General features: G+C 36.3%; 1 protein-coding gene across 1 annotated transcript; it reads left to right on the top strand.

The window, feature by feature from the left end:
* Positions 1-317: 317 nt before the first annotated feature.
* On the top strand, positions 318-10,209 carry LOC145770003 (excitatory amino acid transporter 3-like). The gene is made up of 12 exons (XM_082581582.1): positions 318-583; positions 890-1,012; positions 1,903-1,984; positions 2,330-2,372; positions 2,766-2,894; positions 3,850-4,010; positions 4,350-4,416; positions 6,011-6,145; positions 7,758-7,858; positions 8,269-8,394; positions 9,073-9,207; positions 9,474-10,209. Exons 1-12 carry the CDS (start codon positions 361-363, stop codon positions 9,682-9,684), a joined length of 1,536 nt encoding a protein of 511 aa, XP_082437708.1. The 5' UTR covers positions 318-360; the 3' UTR covers positions 9,685-10,209.
* Positions 10,210-15,199: the final 4,990 nt, after the last annotated feature.

Genomic DNA, 15,199 nt, shown 5'->3' with positions numbered 1-15,199 from the left:
AATGCACACTTGGTCTAAATTAATTTGACAATTCGGTATTTTTCGTCATAATATGCTTGGATAAACCGTGCTCCAAACAAAGTATTACTAATTGCTTAAAGTCAAAATATTTGGCCCCCCTCAAAATTTTGGGCTGCCTACGCCAATGGAAAGAGGTTGCTTTCATTTCTCCCAACTCTGCAACCGGCTTTTTTATTTCTCCCGACTTTACAGCATTGGTTTAGCGCCCAAATTGTTTTTATGTTTGTTTATAATATATTATAGACTATTTTGAGTCCTATACAAAATACAAATAAACATATTTCTATTTCAGTGACCTTATTTACAAAAACATTAGCCTACACAACAATATTTTTTACCATGGCAAATTGTTCTGGTGCAAAATGCAAGTCGTTTTTTCGTAACAATGCTTTGATCATCGCGACGGTGTCGGGAGTAATTCTCGGCATTGTGGTGGGAATCGCTATGCGCGAGGCTCACTTGTCTCAGCTCGATATCGAATACTTTTCCTTCCCGGGAGAACTCCTACTGCGCATGCTCAAGATGATCATTCTTCCGCTCATTGTCTGCAGTCTCATTACGGGTAAGTAGAAGGTGAGAATAAACGTAAACTACTTGTATTGAGTCTACTTTTATGATTGAAGTGACTTTTTATTGAAAAAAGCCATAGAAACCGGCTTCTGAAGGTTAACGCTTTGCACCAATACGCTGTGGCTCACTAAAGGAGCAAAAGGTTATTTAATTTTGTAATTTTTTGTAAAACTAACTTTTTACCGTTAAAATGAAACTTGGGTTCGCATTGTCAGAGCGTGTCATCAACCATGATCATATCTCACTGCAGCAATTTTAAGCAAAAGTCAAACAGAAATTTGCTGTAATTTTGTTTCAGGAGTGTCAACTCTCGACCAGCAAGCATCCGGGAAGCTAGGAGCTAGGGCAATCATTTACTACATGACCACGACTTTGATTGCAGTCATCATTGGTATTGTGCTGGTGGTTACCATCAATCCAGGTTAGACGCTACGCAAATTATTCAAATGCTTAACAAGTCGAAAATGTGCGTGATAGGCTTACTAAACAAAATTTGCTTAATGGGTTGTAAGATTGTTGTAATAGCTTACATTAAAAGATAACCTGCAGGTTGCCACAACAAGCAATGAACTAAAATAGATGAAATTCATGATATCATTAAACTTCAGTTTATGAGGAGCTAGTCATTTATTTCGTTTTTAGTATTTGTGTTACTGCTGACTGTCAACAGTTGAAGAAGTTTTTATAGATGACATTGATATTTGCATTGGCATACTAAAAGCATTCAAGCATACTTTGCAAGCACATGAGTACAGAATGTGTTTAGCTCAGCTTAGCCTAAACCAAAGCGAAATACCTTGAAATACTAAACGAAAAACATTCAAAAAATTTTGACCATAACTTTGATGTCTCATCGCTTTTTCATTTGATTTGCATAGCCATGACCGGTGACACAAAGCATCACTCGTTACTAAACTCTGGTAAAATTGCCACGTAAAATTGTTACGTCTGTTAACGTAAAAATAATTAATGCTTTTGCACAACAACACAATACTAACGCTTTTATATCAGATGCTTACAAGCTTTGTACAGCAATAAGACCTAACAAGTATAGCTTTTGTCTTTCAACTAACCAACAAGTAAACTGCATCTGAATAAGATTTGAAATCGCCTCAAACTTGCTGTTTGCAGGAATATTCTCAACAACACACTGTATGCTTTCCCATGCAAATATGTTTTTTAGTAAAGTCATCAGATTGTAGTTGCTTAATGTTGTAAAAGTTCTCAAACCCTGCAAAATGCAACAGAACGTCGTCAGAAAAAAAAGCATAAAACGTTTTTTCAAATTTTTGATAATAATCACTCGTTTAGGTCGAGCTGGGAAGGAAGGAATAGATGCATCTGGGGAAGCTAAAGTGGTTGAGCCAGTAGATGCCCTTACAGATCTCTTAAGGTGAGTGGTGTATTCATTTTTTGCAACGACTTAAAGTAACACGATTGAAAAGTTAAAAACTAACAGTGACTAATCAATGGCGACACATTATCAACTTTCCTTCAAGTTCCAGATAGTTTTTATTGACAGAAAACGTTACGTGGCAAAATCGCGTTGTTTCATAAAGTTACATAAAATATTGCCAAGATTTAGTGTCAACTAAAAACTTATTAAAAGCAATTTCACGTTGGAGCATTTGGAGCATCTTTTAATATCGGAGAATAACTTAGTTTTAATTGTTGTTTGAACGACTCGTTCTTTAACAAAATCAATGCTTGAGAACTCAGTTGTTTTCCTTTTTCCCAGGAACCTCTTTCCTGAAAATCTTGTCCAAGCTTGCTTTCAACAGGTGACGTCACGTTTTGTTTCATGAAACCTTGAGATTCAAAATATAATTGAATTTTCTCCATTTGACGGGATAAAAAAATGCGTTATTAAAGCATAATATTACGTCTATGACATAAACTTTGTTTAAAGTTTTTGTTTCAACCAACATTGCTGAAGACTAAAACCCTTCTGCAGGGTAGGCCTACTTTCTTTACAAAGTAATATAAAAGTTTATTATCATAATACAGCTCGTTATCAACGTATGAAGCCATTTTTGCGACAATAAACTTTGCTTTGAAGTGTTCTTTACCTTACAGTACCTGCCATTGCGTACCAATAATAAAAACCTAGCTCAGGGAATTTTGTTCACGAAGTAAGACATTCTTCCTAAAGTGTTCTCCCAAACATATTTCAGTATGAAACAAGCCGCGAACCGATTATCGCAGAGCGCAACGTCACAATATCTCTAGAAACAAATGAAACCACTCCCACGTACGAGCAAACGACTGTGATGGAGCAAAATGTCACAGTCGACTATACTTTGGTAAGTAAACTTCAAAGCCTTTGTTCTTGCAAACTCTTATTTTGCTCTGAATAATGTTTACAAAAAGGTAGCCTACTAGAGATATTATGATGCTAGCTCGTCAACCCTCCAATGTGTTGTCCGATTTGTTCTTGTTCAAATAAAATTATTCAACTCAATTGCTTTGTTGTCATACATCTGTCCACAATACAACACACTTATGTCTCTTCCGAAGTTATATTTCCATTTATCAAAGGTTAATGACAAGGGCGTGTGACTACCATCTTGCCCCCTCCCCCAGAAATCCACCAGTGAGCCCTTATGTTTAGTGATATCTCTTTGAAATAGGACAGAAAAGGATTAGGTTATGGCCGCAAACTCTTTCAATGTAGAGAAAAACTTCACATTCATCATTTCGGCAAAGAATAAACAACTCTTAAGATTTAGTAGAAAACAAAATAGTTAATAGGCTATGCTATGCCAACAATGCAGTAGCTGATCTAGAAACAAGCTAATTTACTTTCACTTTCACTTAATTCACTTTCTGAAACTATGCATGCCCAACATCGCTAGTTAGGTGAATAAAATATAGTTGAGCGAGCAAAGCAAGCGAGAAAATATTGCAAAAAGGAAAAAAAATGCATACTTAATGTTTAAAATAACAAGCCGAAAAACGCTGCACAAACTAAATATGCGTCGGCCCCTAGAGGGAGGTGGGCCCCCAGTCGGGGTTTGTGAAGCAGTAAATACGACCTTACGTGATTTTAGCTATTGATTCATTGAGCTTCTGTAGCAGCTTTTATTTGAACAATTAAAAAACATTAAACCGACTAAAATGACTGGCCCCCTAAACATCTGTAGGCCCTCTCCGCCGGGGGGCACAGGGGCGGTTAATACTACCCTTGTTACTAACATTCTGAATTGAAACTTTCCTTTGATTTTTTTAAAACTGTATCTTGTTGATCACTGACTATAGGTGGGCAATTACAAACTGGGCATCAACGTGTTGGGCCTTATTTGCTTTTGCCTCACTTTCGGAGTCATCATTGGCAAGATGGGGGAAGACGGAGCCATTTTGGTTTCCTTCTTTTGTGCATTCAATGAGGCAATCATGAAAATCGTTAACATTGTCATCTGGTGAGTGCAAGCAGAAAGGATTTTTAAACCTAACAAATTGCTGTTTGCCAGCACAATAAATAATTTCTGTATTTTGACAATTTTTTTTTGTGTAGCTCTCTCGCACCTCTATAAAATAAATTATGGATTTATAAAATCGAAGTAGGCCTACCTTTTTGATGAAAAGTTTTAAATCTGATTCAATAAGCAATGTTAATTCGGCGCAATACAATTGTCCAATGAACTGTTTTGGTTTTTCTGCATAAGATTAATTCCAGAAAATTATTTAACCTTTACGCCTCCTTTACTTTGAATAACTGCAAAATTTGTTTGCAGTCTAATAGTCGATTTTGTTTTTAGGTATGCTCCAATCGGTATTATTTTTCTTATAGCAGGAGAGATAATGAAGATGGAAAATCCTCAACTGGTAAACAGACAAACTATTTTATCATTAAATAGCGGTCACAAATATTAATCACAGGTTGTGATTCACAACGCCATTCATGTGTACTTTGCATTATTACGATGATGAGTCACTCAGTGATGAAACTTTTCCAATTGCTTCTGTGTTTTTGTAGCCATAAAACTGAAATTTTCTCTGATGTTCTGACCACTACTGAAGTTGTCATCTCATTTACATAAAATCGTGTTATTTTTACATTACTGCAAATGTAATTGTAAATTGAAATATCCGCGAGGCCATGAAACTACTCAAGCTTAGAACATAAAGACATTAGTTTGTTTAGGACAGTGTAAGAACACGTAAAGTTTTGTGTAGAGTAGTATGCAAAGAATATTTTACACATCATGTAAGTCCAGAGAGAGCAAGCTTCCACAAACAGGTGCAAACACTCAAGGAAGTACGCGAAAGCATGACTGCTCATCTGAGTAGTGGACCATCTGTGAATGTCTCCAACCCAGAAGCGGTATAAGCAATGGAAAACAGGATTAGATCTGACAGGAGAGTTAGATTGAATTGCCACAAAGTTAGACTTATTCCACAGTACAATTTACGCTATTGTTTATGGAAGGTTACATTTTTTTAAAGTTAGCTGGCGTTGGACTTCCAAATGGAAAAAAAAAGTTCAATTGAGAGATGTGAATATTCTATAAAGCATTGCAAAGCCATACATAACGGCAATACTTTAACTAAATGGAAGATTTAAGCTGGAAACTTTTAACATACGGTACTTTTCATGTAGCTTAAACCTTGGTCCATTTGATTTTCGCGTGTTTGATCTACTCAGCAAGGAAAGTATAAAGAAAGTTGAGTTCTAGACCAAGGGAGAAGTGAAGGCTGCTGTGAGCAACTGGTTGAGAATTCCGCCCATGAAAGTCTGCGCCAAAGAAATATACAATGTAACATAAAGATGAAACAAATTGTGTTTTTAAAAAGTCACGCTTATTGGCTCACCATCGCAGTAACGTTAACAGGGGTCCAAGGAGGAATTTTATATTCAGATCCAAGGTGATTTTGGAGGCCTGGAAGCTTTCCAGAGAGGCCAAGATGCTGATGAACACGTTTGCTACAGCCTTTTCCAATACAATTCATACTTTTTAGAGACAACCGTTGCTTTCAGAAAAAAAATTTTTTTACCTTGATAATTTTTCTAGTCTTGTTGTATTTTTCCCTTTTCGTGGTAGTTTTTTCTGTTTTAAGAAGTGTTTTTGTGGGCATTTTTTTGTTTTGGGGGTCTTTGGATCGCATTGATACTAAGCCCAAATTATCCTTTCAATAACCAACATCTTCGTACAAGTAGCCTGTAGACTTAAAACCTGCACGGTGGTCTATGTGCAACACAGTCTATTTCTTGGTTTATCTATTGGTGATACAGCAATGCAAAGAAATTGTAACAAAGTTTAAAATGTTGGATTAATGGACGACATACTTTCCATGCATCATGACATTAGTGTATAAATCTGTATGCAATTTAGGATTGCTTTTGGTTTTCAGCATTGGATTGAGTGTTTCCTTAATTTTATGAAATTGTATCACATTTTGATTATGTTCATGGTTTCAGGTGTTGGAGCAGTTGGGACTATACATGGCGACTGTGATAGCGGGCCTTGCTATTCACGGTCTCATTGTGTTGCCTCTGATATACTTCATCGTTGTGAGACGTAATCCGTTTAGTTATCTTGGTGGAGTTCTTCAGGTATCTGAATATTTAATTCATCAAAATATTGACACAGCTTGTTATGCAAACAAACATAGTTATCAAGTAGAAGTATGTACGACACTGCCACGCGTCCTTGAGGATTTGTAGCTTAAACCTGTTAATGCAAAGCAGACTGTTATCCAATCGCACAATCATACCTGATGTTCATGATTTTTTGCAAAACGTGTGGGGATTATCTTGACTTTTCATTGGGTAGTTTATACTTTTTGTATCTATTTCTTGTAGCTATTGGTATTTTTTGTAGCTGTACGTCTGCAGACGTTGAATCAATGTAAAAAATCGATTGATTTGCTGTCTAGGACAGTATTCCGGATCAGAGATTTGAAGGTGCATTGATATAAATAATTTCCAAATACCGGTACCTTTGTTTTGAACACTCGCAAACTTGATTAAGTGAAAATCAATATCGTTACGGATTTACAAGACAAAATTGCTTTTTTCTGAAGTTAAACGAAACCAATACAGATTGCTGGTCGATATATTTGCCTAAAATGTTTTGGGAAGTGTATTCATTTATTCAATTGTGTCAATGTTTAAGTATTTGTTTTTTTTTTAATGAGAAGTTTTAATATGAAAAAAATTAGCATTTTATCAAGCAATATGTAAGCACAATTCATTAATTCAAACATTGAAAGGAATTCTCTATATGCAAATTCAATAGGTTTCATTGGCGGGTGTTACTTTTTCAACTATCAATACGCTAACATTTGAATTACAAGATAAAAAAATCACTGGACACCAAAACAATCGAATACCAAAAACACTTAAAGAAACATTTTGTCAAAAGTAACACTTGTGTAAGCAATAATTGTATTTGAAATCGACATCAGCCATCAGTTCTGAAGGTTTGTGCACGGTGTCTACGTCATCTATTTTCGTAAGTCACCGTTTTCTCGAACAGCCTACCTTATTTCTATTTGTGTAGTTCAAGTGCACTTCAACGTGCACAGCCCTTTAAAGGGCGGGGAAACCCAAATTAACTTTTTGCGAGTTTTTTGTTTCAGCGTGATGTCATTGTGTACAACATGGGTTTTGGCAAAAAAAAAATCCAAATTTTGTTTCCCTCGTCTCGCTAAGGCCGCTTTTGTTTGATACCCGTTTGCGAGGTCTCGTTGCGCATCAAGCTGTGATGCTGCTCGCTGTGACGTCACAAGGTACATATAGTTGTGGCCAAAATTTTAAGACCAGACTTGATTTATGACCATTTTTGCATTACTTCAAAATAATGCATCAGATATTGTTTCAGTTGCATCACAGCGAACAGCATCACAGCTTGATGCGCAACGAGACCTCGCAAACGGGCATCAAACAAAAGCGGCCTTAGCGAGACGAGGGCAACAAAATTTGGATTTTTTTATTGCTAAAACGCATGTTGTACACAATAACATCATGCTGAAACAAAAAACTCGCAAAGTTAATTTGGGTTTCCCCGCCCTTTAACAGTCATACTGATTGTTTTGAATGATTTCTTAATGTCTTTCAACCGCGCTATCGAAACAATATGCAGCAGCTAAATGAACCAAAGCTACCTGAAGATGACTAGTCTGGATAAACAAAATTTGACTTACAAGAGAACCTTCGTGTTTAGGCTCTTCTCACCGCTCTGGCAACGTCATCAAGTTCTGCGACCCTCCCAGTTACGATAAATTGTCTTGAAACGAACAACAAGATTGACAGTCACGTGACAAGGTAGGCTACAGAAAACACAATGTCAAGGTCTAACTTATTATTATTATTATTATTGTATTCGATTGCTATAATCAACCTGCGCCCTCATGGAAGATGTTTGTGAAATACTAAAATTCTACATTCTCATGTCAAGTGTTTTGTGACTTGATTTTGTTCCATTTTTCTTTTGTCGATTAATTAAATTGTACCAATTATTATTCTATTCTTCGGGGCTTGAAGGTTGAAAGTATTTTTCAACCTAATATGAATGTACACCTGAGCGACGCATCCTCGGAGTGTATTATATCTAGTGTTTGAATATGTAGATTCATACCTTGAGACGAATGCCACTGTAAATGAAAGTTAGTTTCAAAATAATAATTAAACGGAGGCCTATACTTATTGCATCTCTCTGCATACAATACGTATAGGTTCGTTCTTCCAATCGGAGCTACTATCAATATGGACGGGACCGCTCTCTATGAAGCCGTCGCTGCTATATTTATAGCACAAGCAAATGGAATTGTCTTAAATTTTGGACAAATCGTCACTGTCAGGTAATAAATTATTAAGATAAGCTGTAACCATAGCTATACTTAGTCACCCCCTTTAGTAGAGAAGATTTTAAAGTGGAGGCAAAATGGATTTTATATGTTAAAGTTATATAGGATACTTCACAGTGTAGATTCAAACGATCTGTTATAGCCTGATGCTGCGGGTTCTTTTTGGCAATATCAAATTACACTAGCTTTCGGAACACAGTTCCCTAGTCATAGCACATGACTAGGGAACTGTGTTCCGAAAGCTAGTGTAATTTGATATTGCCAAAAAGAACCCGCAGCATCAGGCTATAACAGATCGTTTGAATCTACACTGTGAAGTAAGCAACGATCATGCTGCTAAAAGCGAAACTCATTCAATTATATAGGATACATGATCAGAGAAAATATTGTAAAACAGAGATATTATAGGGTTGTAACCTGTTCTTGATAAGTTAATCAATTTTCCCATTGATGAAAATTAGCTGCAAAAAATGTAGGTGTGATGTTACCAAAAGAAATGTTCATTAAATATCGTTTATAATTATAATTCCATAAAGCGTTTGAACCAAAAGATAAATATAATCATATACATCCAGTGATCGTTTGAGCTTTAATTTATCATTTACTTACCAGTACATTCTTTCTCAACAACTAATATAAGGTTGGTGTGAATGCATGTTTATTTGTTTGTAGCGTCACAGCCACATTTGCTAGTATTGGTGCAGCGGGAGTTCCCCAGGCTGGGTTGGTGACGCTCATCATTGTCTTGTCGGCGGTTGGTCTACCAACAGAAGACGTCACATTGATTCTTGCCATTGATTGGCTCTTGTAAGTACTAAAGAAAAAAAGCTTAACAGAAGAGTTGAAGAATCAAATTAAATCATTCCAGCGTTTCATTTTGTGATTTAGATAATCCTTTTTACGATATAAGGTTTAAGATACCCTATAGAGCTACTTAAGTCGTAGAACATTCTCATATATATTACATAGATTTGGTAATTCATTGATATTGTATTTACATCATTAACTTGTAAACGTGTTGATAAAATTCAAACTTTTATCTTTGCAATTTGCTAATCGTAAGGTAATTGCAGGGATCGGATTAGAACGTCAATAAATGTGCTCGGTGACTCAATTGGGGCGGGAGTGGTAGCCCATTTGTCGCGCGACGACCTGAAGGAGATGAATGACGAATTGAGCGACAGCAGCTCTCACGACATCAAGAAGGTTCATCACGATGGTGGCTTCTACAACAACGCGATGACTGTTGACACGAAAGACGACGAGTTGTCAACGTCCATGTAACAATGTCAATTTTCTTTTACTATAAATTTTGTGTATAAAATGATCAATGAAACTTTGAATGTTGACTGAATCAGTTATTTACAGTATGAAAGTACGAGATGTCAAACTACAAGCTAAGAAGGGTAGAATAAAAAAGTGTTGTCTAGGTTGGTTGGAAGATAACAAAATCACTTTGAAATAGTTTTGCACGTGCAAGGTAGGCTATGTGTTACCGCTGCTGCCACATAACAATTTCGGGCAAAAACGTGAAAAACTAATCCAAAGCGATTTTGTTATCTTGTTTATCACCTACTTGCAAAGTTAACCTATACATAGAACTTCTAGCCTAAAAGAAATGATAGACTTTAATTCTTGAAACATGAGTTTATATACTTTTGAAATGCACTTTTAGTTTTCCTTATTTTTTTTGTTTACAAATGCTTATTGCTCAGTGAAATTCCCGAAGTGAAACTTTTTTTAATTTTTAACTTTGCAATTTTAGAAATTCCATTCCAAAATGAAAAAATACAAATTGCTTTAAATGAACGTTACGTAACTTAAATTTTTGGGCTAGTTTTGAACAGGCAATTAAGCTTTGAGTGATCACAACTTCTAGGCATCATTTTTGCTGAAAATTGTAAAAACATCAGGCAGCATTTTTATTCAACTTCGAAAACCTTTCATTTGGCAAGAAGTAGGAGTGTCTTCGTAACTTACTTATAAATCCCTAAACTGGGTGCACCTCGTGGAAAAAACAAAACAAAGAGAATTATCTTTAAAGCAAGACAACAAACGAAAACAGTTTCAATAAATGAAAAGTAAAAAGCTCTGAAAAGCGGTGAAAGCTTTATAAAAATGAATTTTATTTAGTAAACAGTTTGTTGATAAATGTATTAGTCCACTTCCATTCAATGTCTACCTGACCAGCTAAACCAGCGGTTCTCAACCGGTGGGCCATGGCTCACTAGTGGGCCATGCAAAGATTTTGAGGTGGGCCACAGACCTATTTAAAAATTTGCCAGAGTTAGTGAAAAATTTAGTTTAATTTGTGTTACTTTTGTTAATTTTACACTTGTGTGTTTTATTTAGTTGTTTTAATTGTAGCAACAATTAATGGTGCTGCTGTAATTTGCTGCAGAATGGTAATTGCCATTCAAATTATTGAAATAATAATTTTGGTGGCGTGATGTAATCAATGCCGTCTGTTGCATAATATATATACGAACTTTGATTTTAAGCAACTACAACAGTGTGGTTCTTATAGGGAACCTTCTTATAGGGAACGTTCTTATTGGGAACTTTACGAAGCCACTTGGCTCCGTAAAGATAAATTTTTAACTAAAAGAGAGGAATAATTGTGTTGAAAGGAATTGGGAAGAAATGTAAATCAAATGTAAATTTATCCAAATAATCTATTGAAATGATTAATTTATATACGACTGAGCACATAGTTTTGTAGAGTTTTTACAACACTTTATGATTAAAATCAAGTCATAGCCAAACTGAAAGCGATAACCTACTGAAACTTGTGCAGATCTGTTTTTAGTATTTTTTTGTGAATTATTGTTGGGAGAAATTGACAATAGTTGTGTCTTTTAAAGAAGGAATACGGCATTAATGTTGAAAACCACTGTAACGACAAGTTGGTCAATAACGTTTAGAAGCACGCATCTCATTGATGCAGGGTATAATAATCTGTTTTGAAACATTTTCTACTGTTTTTTGGTTTTTAAATCTATTTTGCAGTTGTTTTTTTTTGCATAAACAATTAATGGGCCATAAGAATTTTTGTGCAACGAAAATGGGCCACGAAAGAAAAAGGGTTGAGAACCACTGAGCTAAACAGTATATGACAAGGTTTACGACATAAAGGTTCGTTCCTTTGGAGTCGCAAACGAGAACGATGATCGGTTTGGAATAGAACATCTCCTTTGAAAGGAGCATAATAATTAATAATAAATAGATTACTTTTAGCATTGTGGACACAACAGACTAAGAGTTACCGCAAATAACATCTACTCAATATTACTGAACTTAAACTTTTTGATGGCTTTGCATTAAGCTGGTAATAACTTTGTATTATTTGATCGTAAAACTGCGCTGCATGTTAAGCAACGATAGCGCTACTGCCATAACATCTGTTAATGATTGAAAAGATTTCAAGTAACATACGGTAGCGTTGACAGAGGTTACTTTTGGATCTGGAATAACTTTAGAGACAGGTAACCTTTCCAAGGGGTTCGAGAACTTGAAAAAACCACTTCCAAGTATAATTTGCATATAACGTAGCCAAGAACGTCTGCGCGACGTTCGAAAGAACGTGGATTCGACACCGCTCCAGAGCACGCGGCTGTGTCTCGGCAAAGACACTTAATGGAAACCAAAATAAGGGGAGCAGCTGACTCGAAGACTATATGTCACTTTGATGCTCTCTGTCGTCTGTTGTATTGCATCTGTGATCGCAGTGTGCTGTATGTTATCGCAATGAGCGCAAACAAAAACACGATTATTGTAATAGTGAGTTTTTCTAGATATCATTTAGTTTGGGGCTTAAGGATCTCATTGGTACCGGGCCCGAATTATCCTCCCAACGGCTCCGTTAACACATAAAGGTGGGGGTATTCCGCACCTAAGTTACTCTGTGTGAGGAATTAAGAAAAACATTGGAAACAATCAATGCATCTGTTTGAAGTACGGTACTAATAATAATAATAAAGATCTTTAGCCTCGGACTGAGAAACCTTTTTCGCAAGCATAACCAGGGCAATTTGTCATAGGCTACTTGTAAAGGCTTTGAACCACAATGCAGATCTGATCGCTGAAATTGACAGAGTAAAGCTTTTCTGCTTGTTGTTGTAGTCTGTAAGCTTCCATCTACTAGATGCCGCTGAATGGAGAAGTTATCTTTGAAAACGTTGCGTTGCTCAAGTGCACATTTTGGGAGTCGAACAAGCTCAGCTTGATTATGCCGTTTCTTCTTTCACATAGTCTACATTACAACTTAACCAACTGAGCTATCGTAACGAACAAATTAGAATTAGCAAGTAAACAACTGTTTATTAAACACTATATAATTATTCCAAGGGGTGGGGTTTAGTCAGAATAATAATACTGCTGAGTGAACGAACAAATGATATTGTGACTTACGTTATGCAGAGAGAGGTAGGAAATGTCATAAGCTCTTGCCTGCCAACATGTGGCTTGTTTGTAAAATAAGGTAGGAAAGCTGCTGAATCGCCCAACTTTGACTAATCACATACCGTAACCTGACAAACATAAGATGGAACATCACTTTTGTGACTATAAAATTGTGCAAGCGAAATCAAAACTTTTCTATTGGGAAACTTGGTAGTCTGATTGGATTACAGAAAAAACATTTTTTATTTTTCCTTGGTCTGCAATGCCACGAAAAAAACAAGTCTATTAACTATCTTACACTTGATAGTTTTCAAACTCAAAGGGAGTCTATGCGCTCTTTAGTCATACACTGGCGACAATATTCCTAGAATTGTACTATTTTTAACTTTCAAGGCATCAAAAATCACCTGTGTTATCGGATTCTTTCGAACTGATGGATTATATTGTAAACGAAAGCCATGTGCAATTGTGCATATTGCATTACGTTGTTTCAGTGCTAAATGAGTTTTGCTTGCTTGTGAATGTCGCCTACTTTTTGTGCCAGATCTGTTGCGTCATGGATTACTTAGCATCTACGTTAACCAACGACTTACTGATGCAAACATAAAGTTTTTATTTCAACACCAGATAAAACACTTTTTTAGTTATAAGTTTAAATAGCACAACATTGTTGATTCAGCATTTGTTGATTCAGCATGAATATAGCTCAGCTATACGCAAACATTTCTTTGTGTCAGTTTTACGCGTTCAGAAACATCGCATTTGTTAAATGAGCTGTTGAAAAGAACTTTGATCGCATTGTAATTTAAAAAAAGTTATGTTGGGTTTTTCTGTAATATTTGTTATAATTGTTGCTATGTAGTCGTGATATTATGCTTATAGGCATACCACCTTGTAAATAAATTCTGGAAAAGAGGGTTAGGCCCATCAACAAACCGGTAAATATAATTTCATTCATAGCTTGTCTAATTTGTTAACCAGCTGTGCATCTCATCTAAGATTTCGTAGACCGTAATGTATGATGTCTACACTGTGCTGTAGCTGTTTTTTATTTATGTTTTTGTGTTCGGAAAGTCACGTTTATTTTCCCAAGGAACAACCGCAACCTGACAATTGAGTGCTTCGACAAGACAATTGTTTTTCCAACATAGAACAACCTATTCAGCTTGATGGTGGCATGTGAACAGACAATTTGAATAGAATCATCTGTGAAGATCGGGTGTAACATCAGGCAACCCGCACCGCTAGACGATCTTATGTAACTTAATTATTTTTTTTGCTTCGGGACCTCTCAAACAAAAAGTCGCCGATAGTAGGTTTTAGGGCTGCGTCATCGTATTAAGTTGACGCACCTAGTTCGAATAAATCTAGGCTATGCGAAAACATAAAGAAAATTCAAACTTTCCTTTCATGGTGAAAGCTATAGTTAAAAGCCTCCATCACTGACAAGTTAATAAAATTGTTTGTAGGCCTAATGCCACCACACATGGTCGGTAACACCGGCAAAAAGAGACTTTTCCTACTCATTCAAACTGATGTGATTTTCACCGTGTCGTCTCATAACCTTATGAGGTTGAAGAAATTTTCATCATGATTGTGCAACAGCATTGTAGCTTGCTGATTCAAAACTTGGATACTAAGAGAGTGAACTGGCAGTTTTGAGAAGAACGGAAAGTGCGATGTTAAGAGCAATGAGTGCGGTAAAAACCAGAAGTAAGAAAAAAAGCTGAAGCACTGATGGATATGATAGATATAAGGAAGCCTATTGACCAACTTGCAAGAGAACATGGAGTAAAATGACATGAGCATGTAAAAAGGGGGGAAGAAATTTTCATCGCAAGGCATTGAAGATGGCTAGTAAGAGGAAACGGGACGTTCAAAAAGAACATGGACATTGGATAAAGCATGAAGAACATGAGGCAGTCAAAGTCGAACTGAAAGAAGAAGATGCAATAGACAAAATGAGATGAAGAATAAGAATGAAGGCAATCGCTGCAAGGAAAGAATTGGCCACCCCGACTAGAGGACAAAACCAAATTTAGCTCACGGTGAACTTCCAGAGAAAACTCATTGGTCTTAGTCTTAAACAGCGCTGTCTTCATTATGTCATCTATTAGCGAGTATTGGTCCATGTTAGTTTTTTTTACCGACGCTCAGTAGCGTAGCCAGGAATTTTGAAAGGGGGGGGGGGGTTTGACCACCCAGCGGCGGGGGGTGTGGGGGCCTTCCCCAGAAAATTTTGAAAAGTTACTTTGAATTTGGTGCATTCTGAGAGTATTTTTAACAAAAATGTGGGTACGAATATTCCTGTAAAATGGTGCTGTCCGGTGGCATAGCAAAAGGATAAGATCATGTTTTCTTCGGCATTTTTCGGAAATAAAGCTAAGTCTCTGTGTTT

The sequence above is a fragment of the Aplidium turbinatum genome, chromosome 1 (assembly GCF_918807975.1).
Source record: "Aplidium turbinatum chromosome 1, kaAplTurb1.1, whole genome shotgun sequence".
Classification (NCBI taxonomy): Eukaryota; Metazoa; Chordata; class Ascidiacea; order Aplousobranchia; family Polyclinidae; genus Aplidium; species Aplidium turbinatum.
This window is presented reverse-complemented; position numbering and strand designations above follow the sequence as displayed.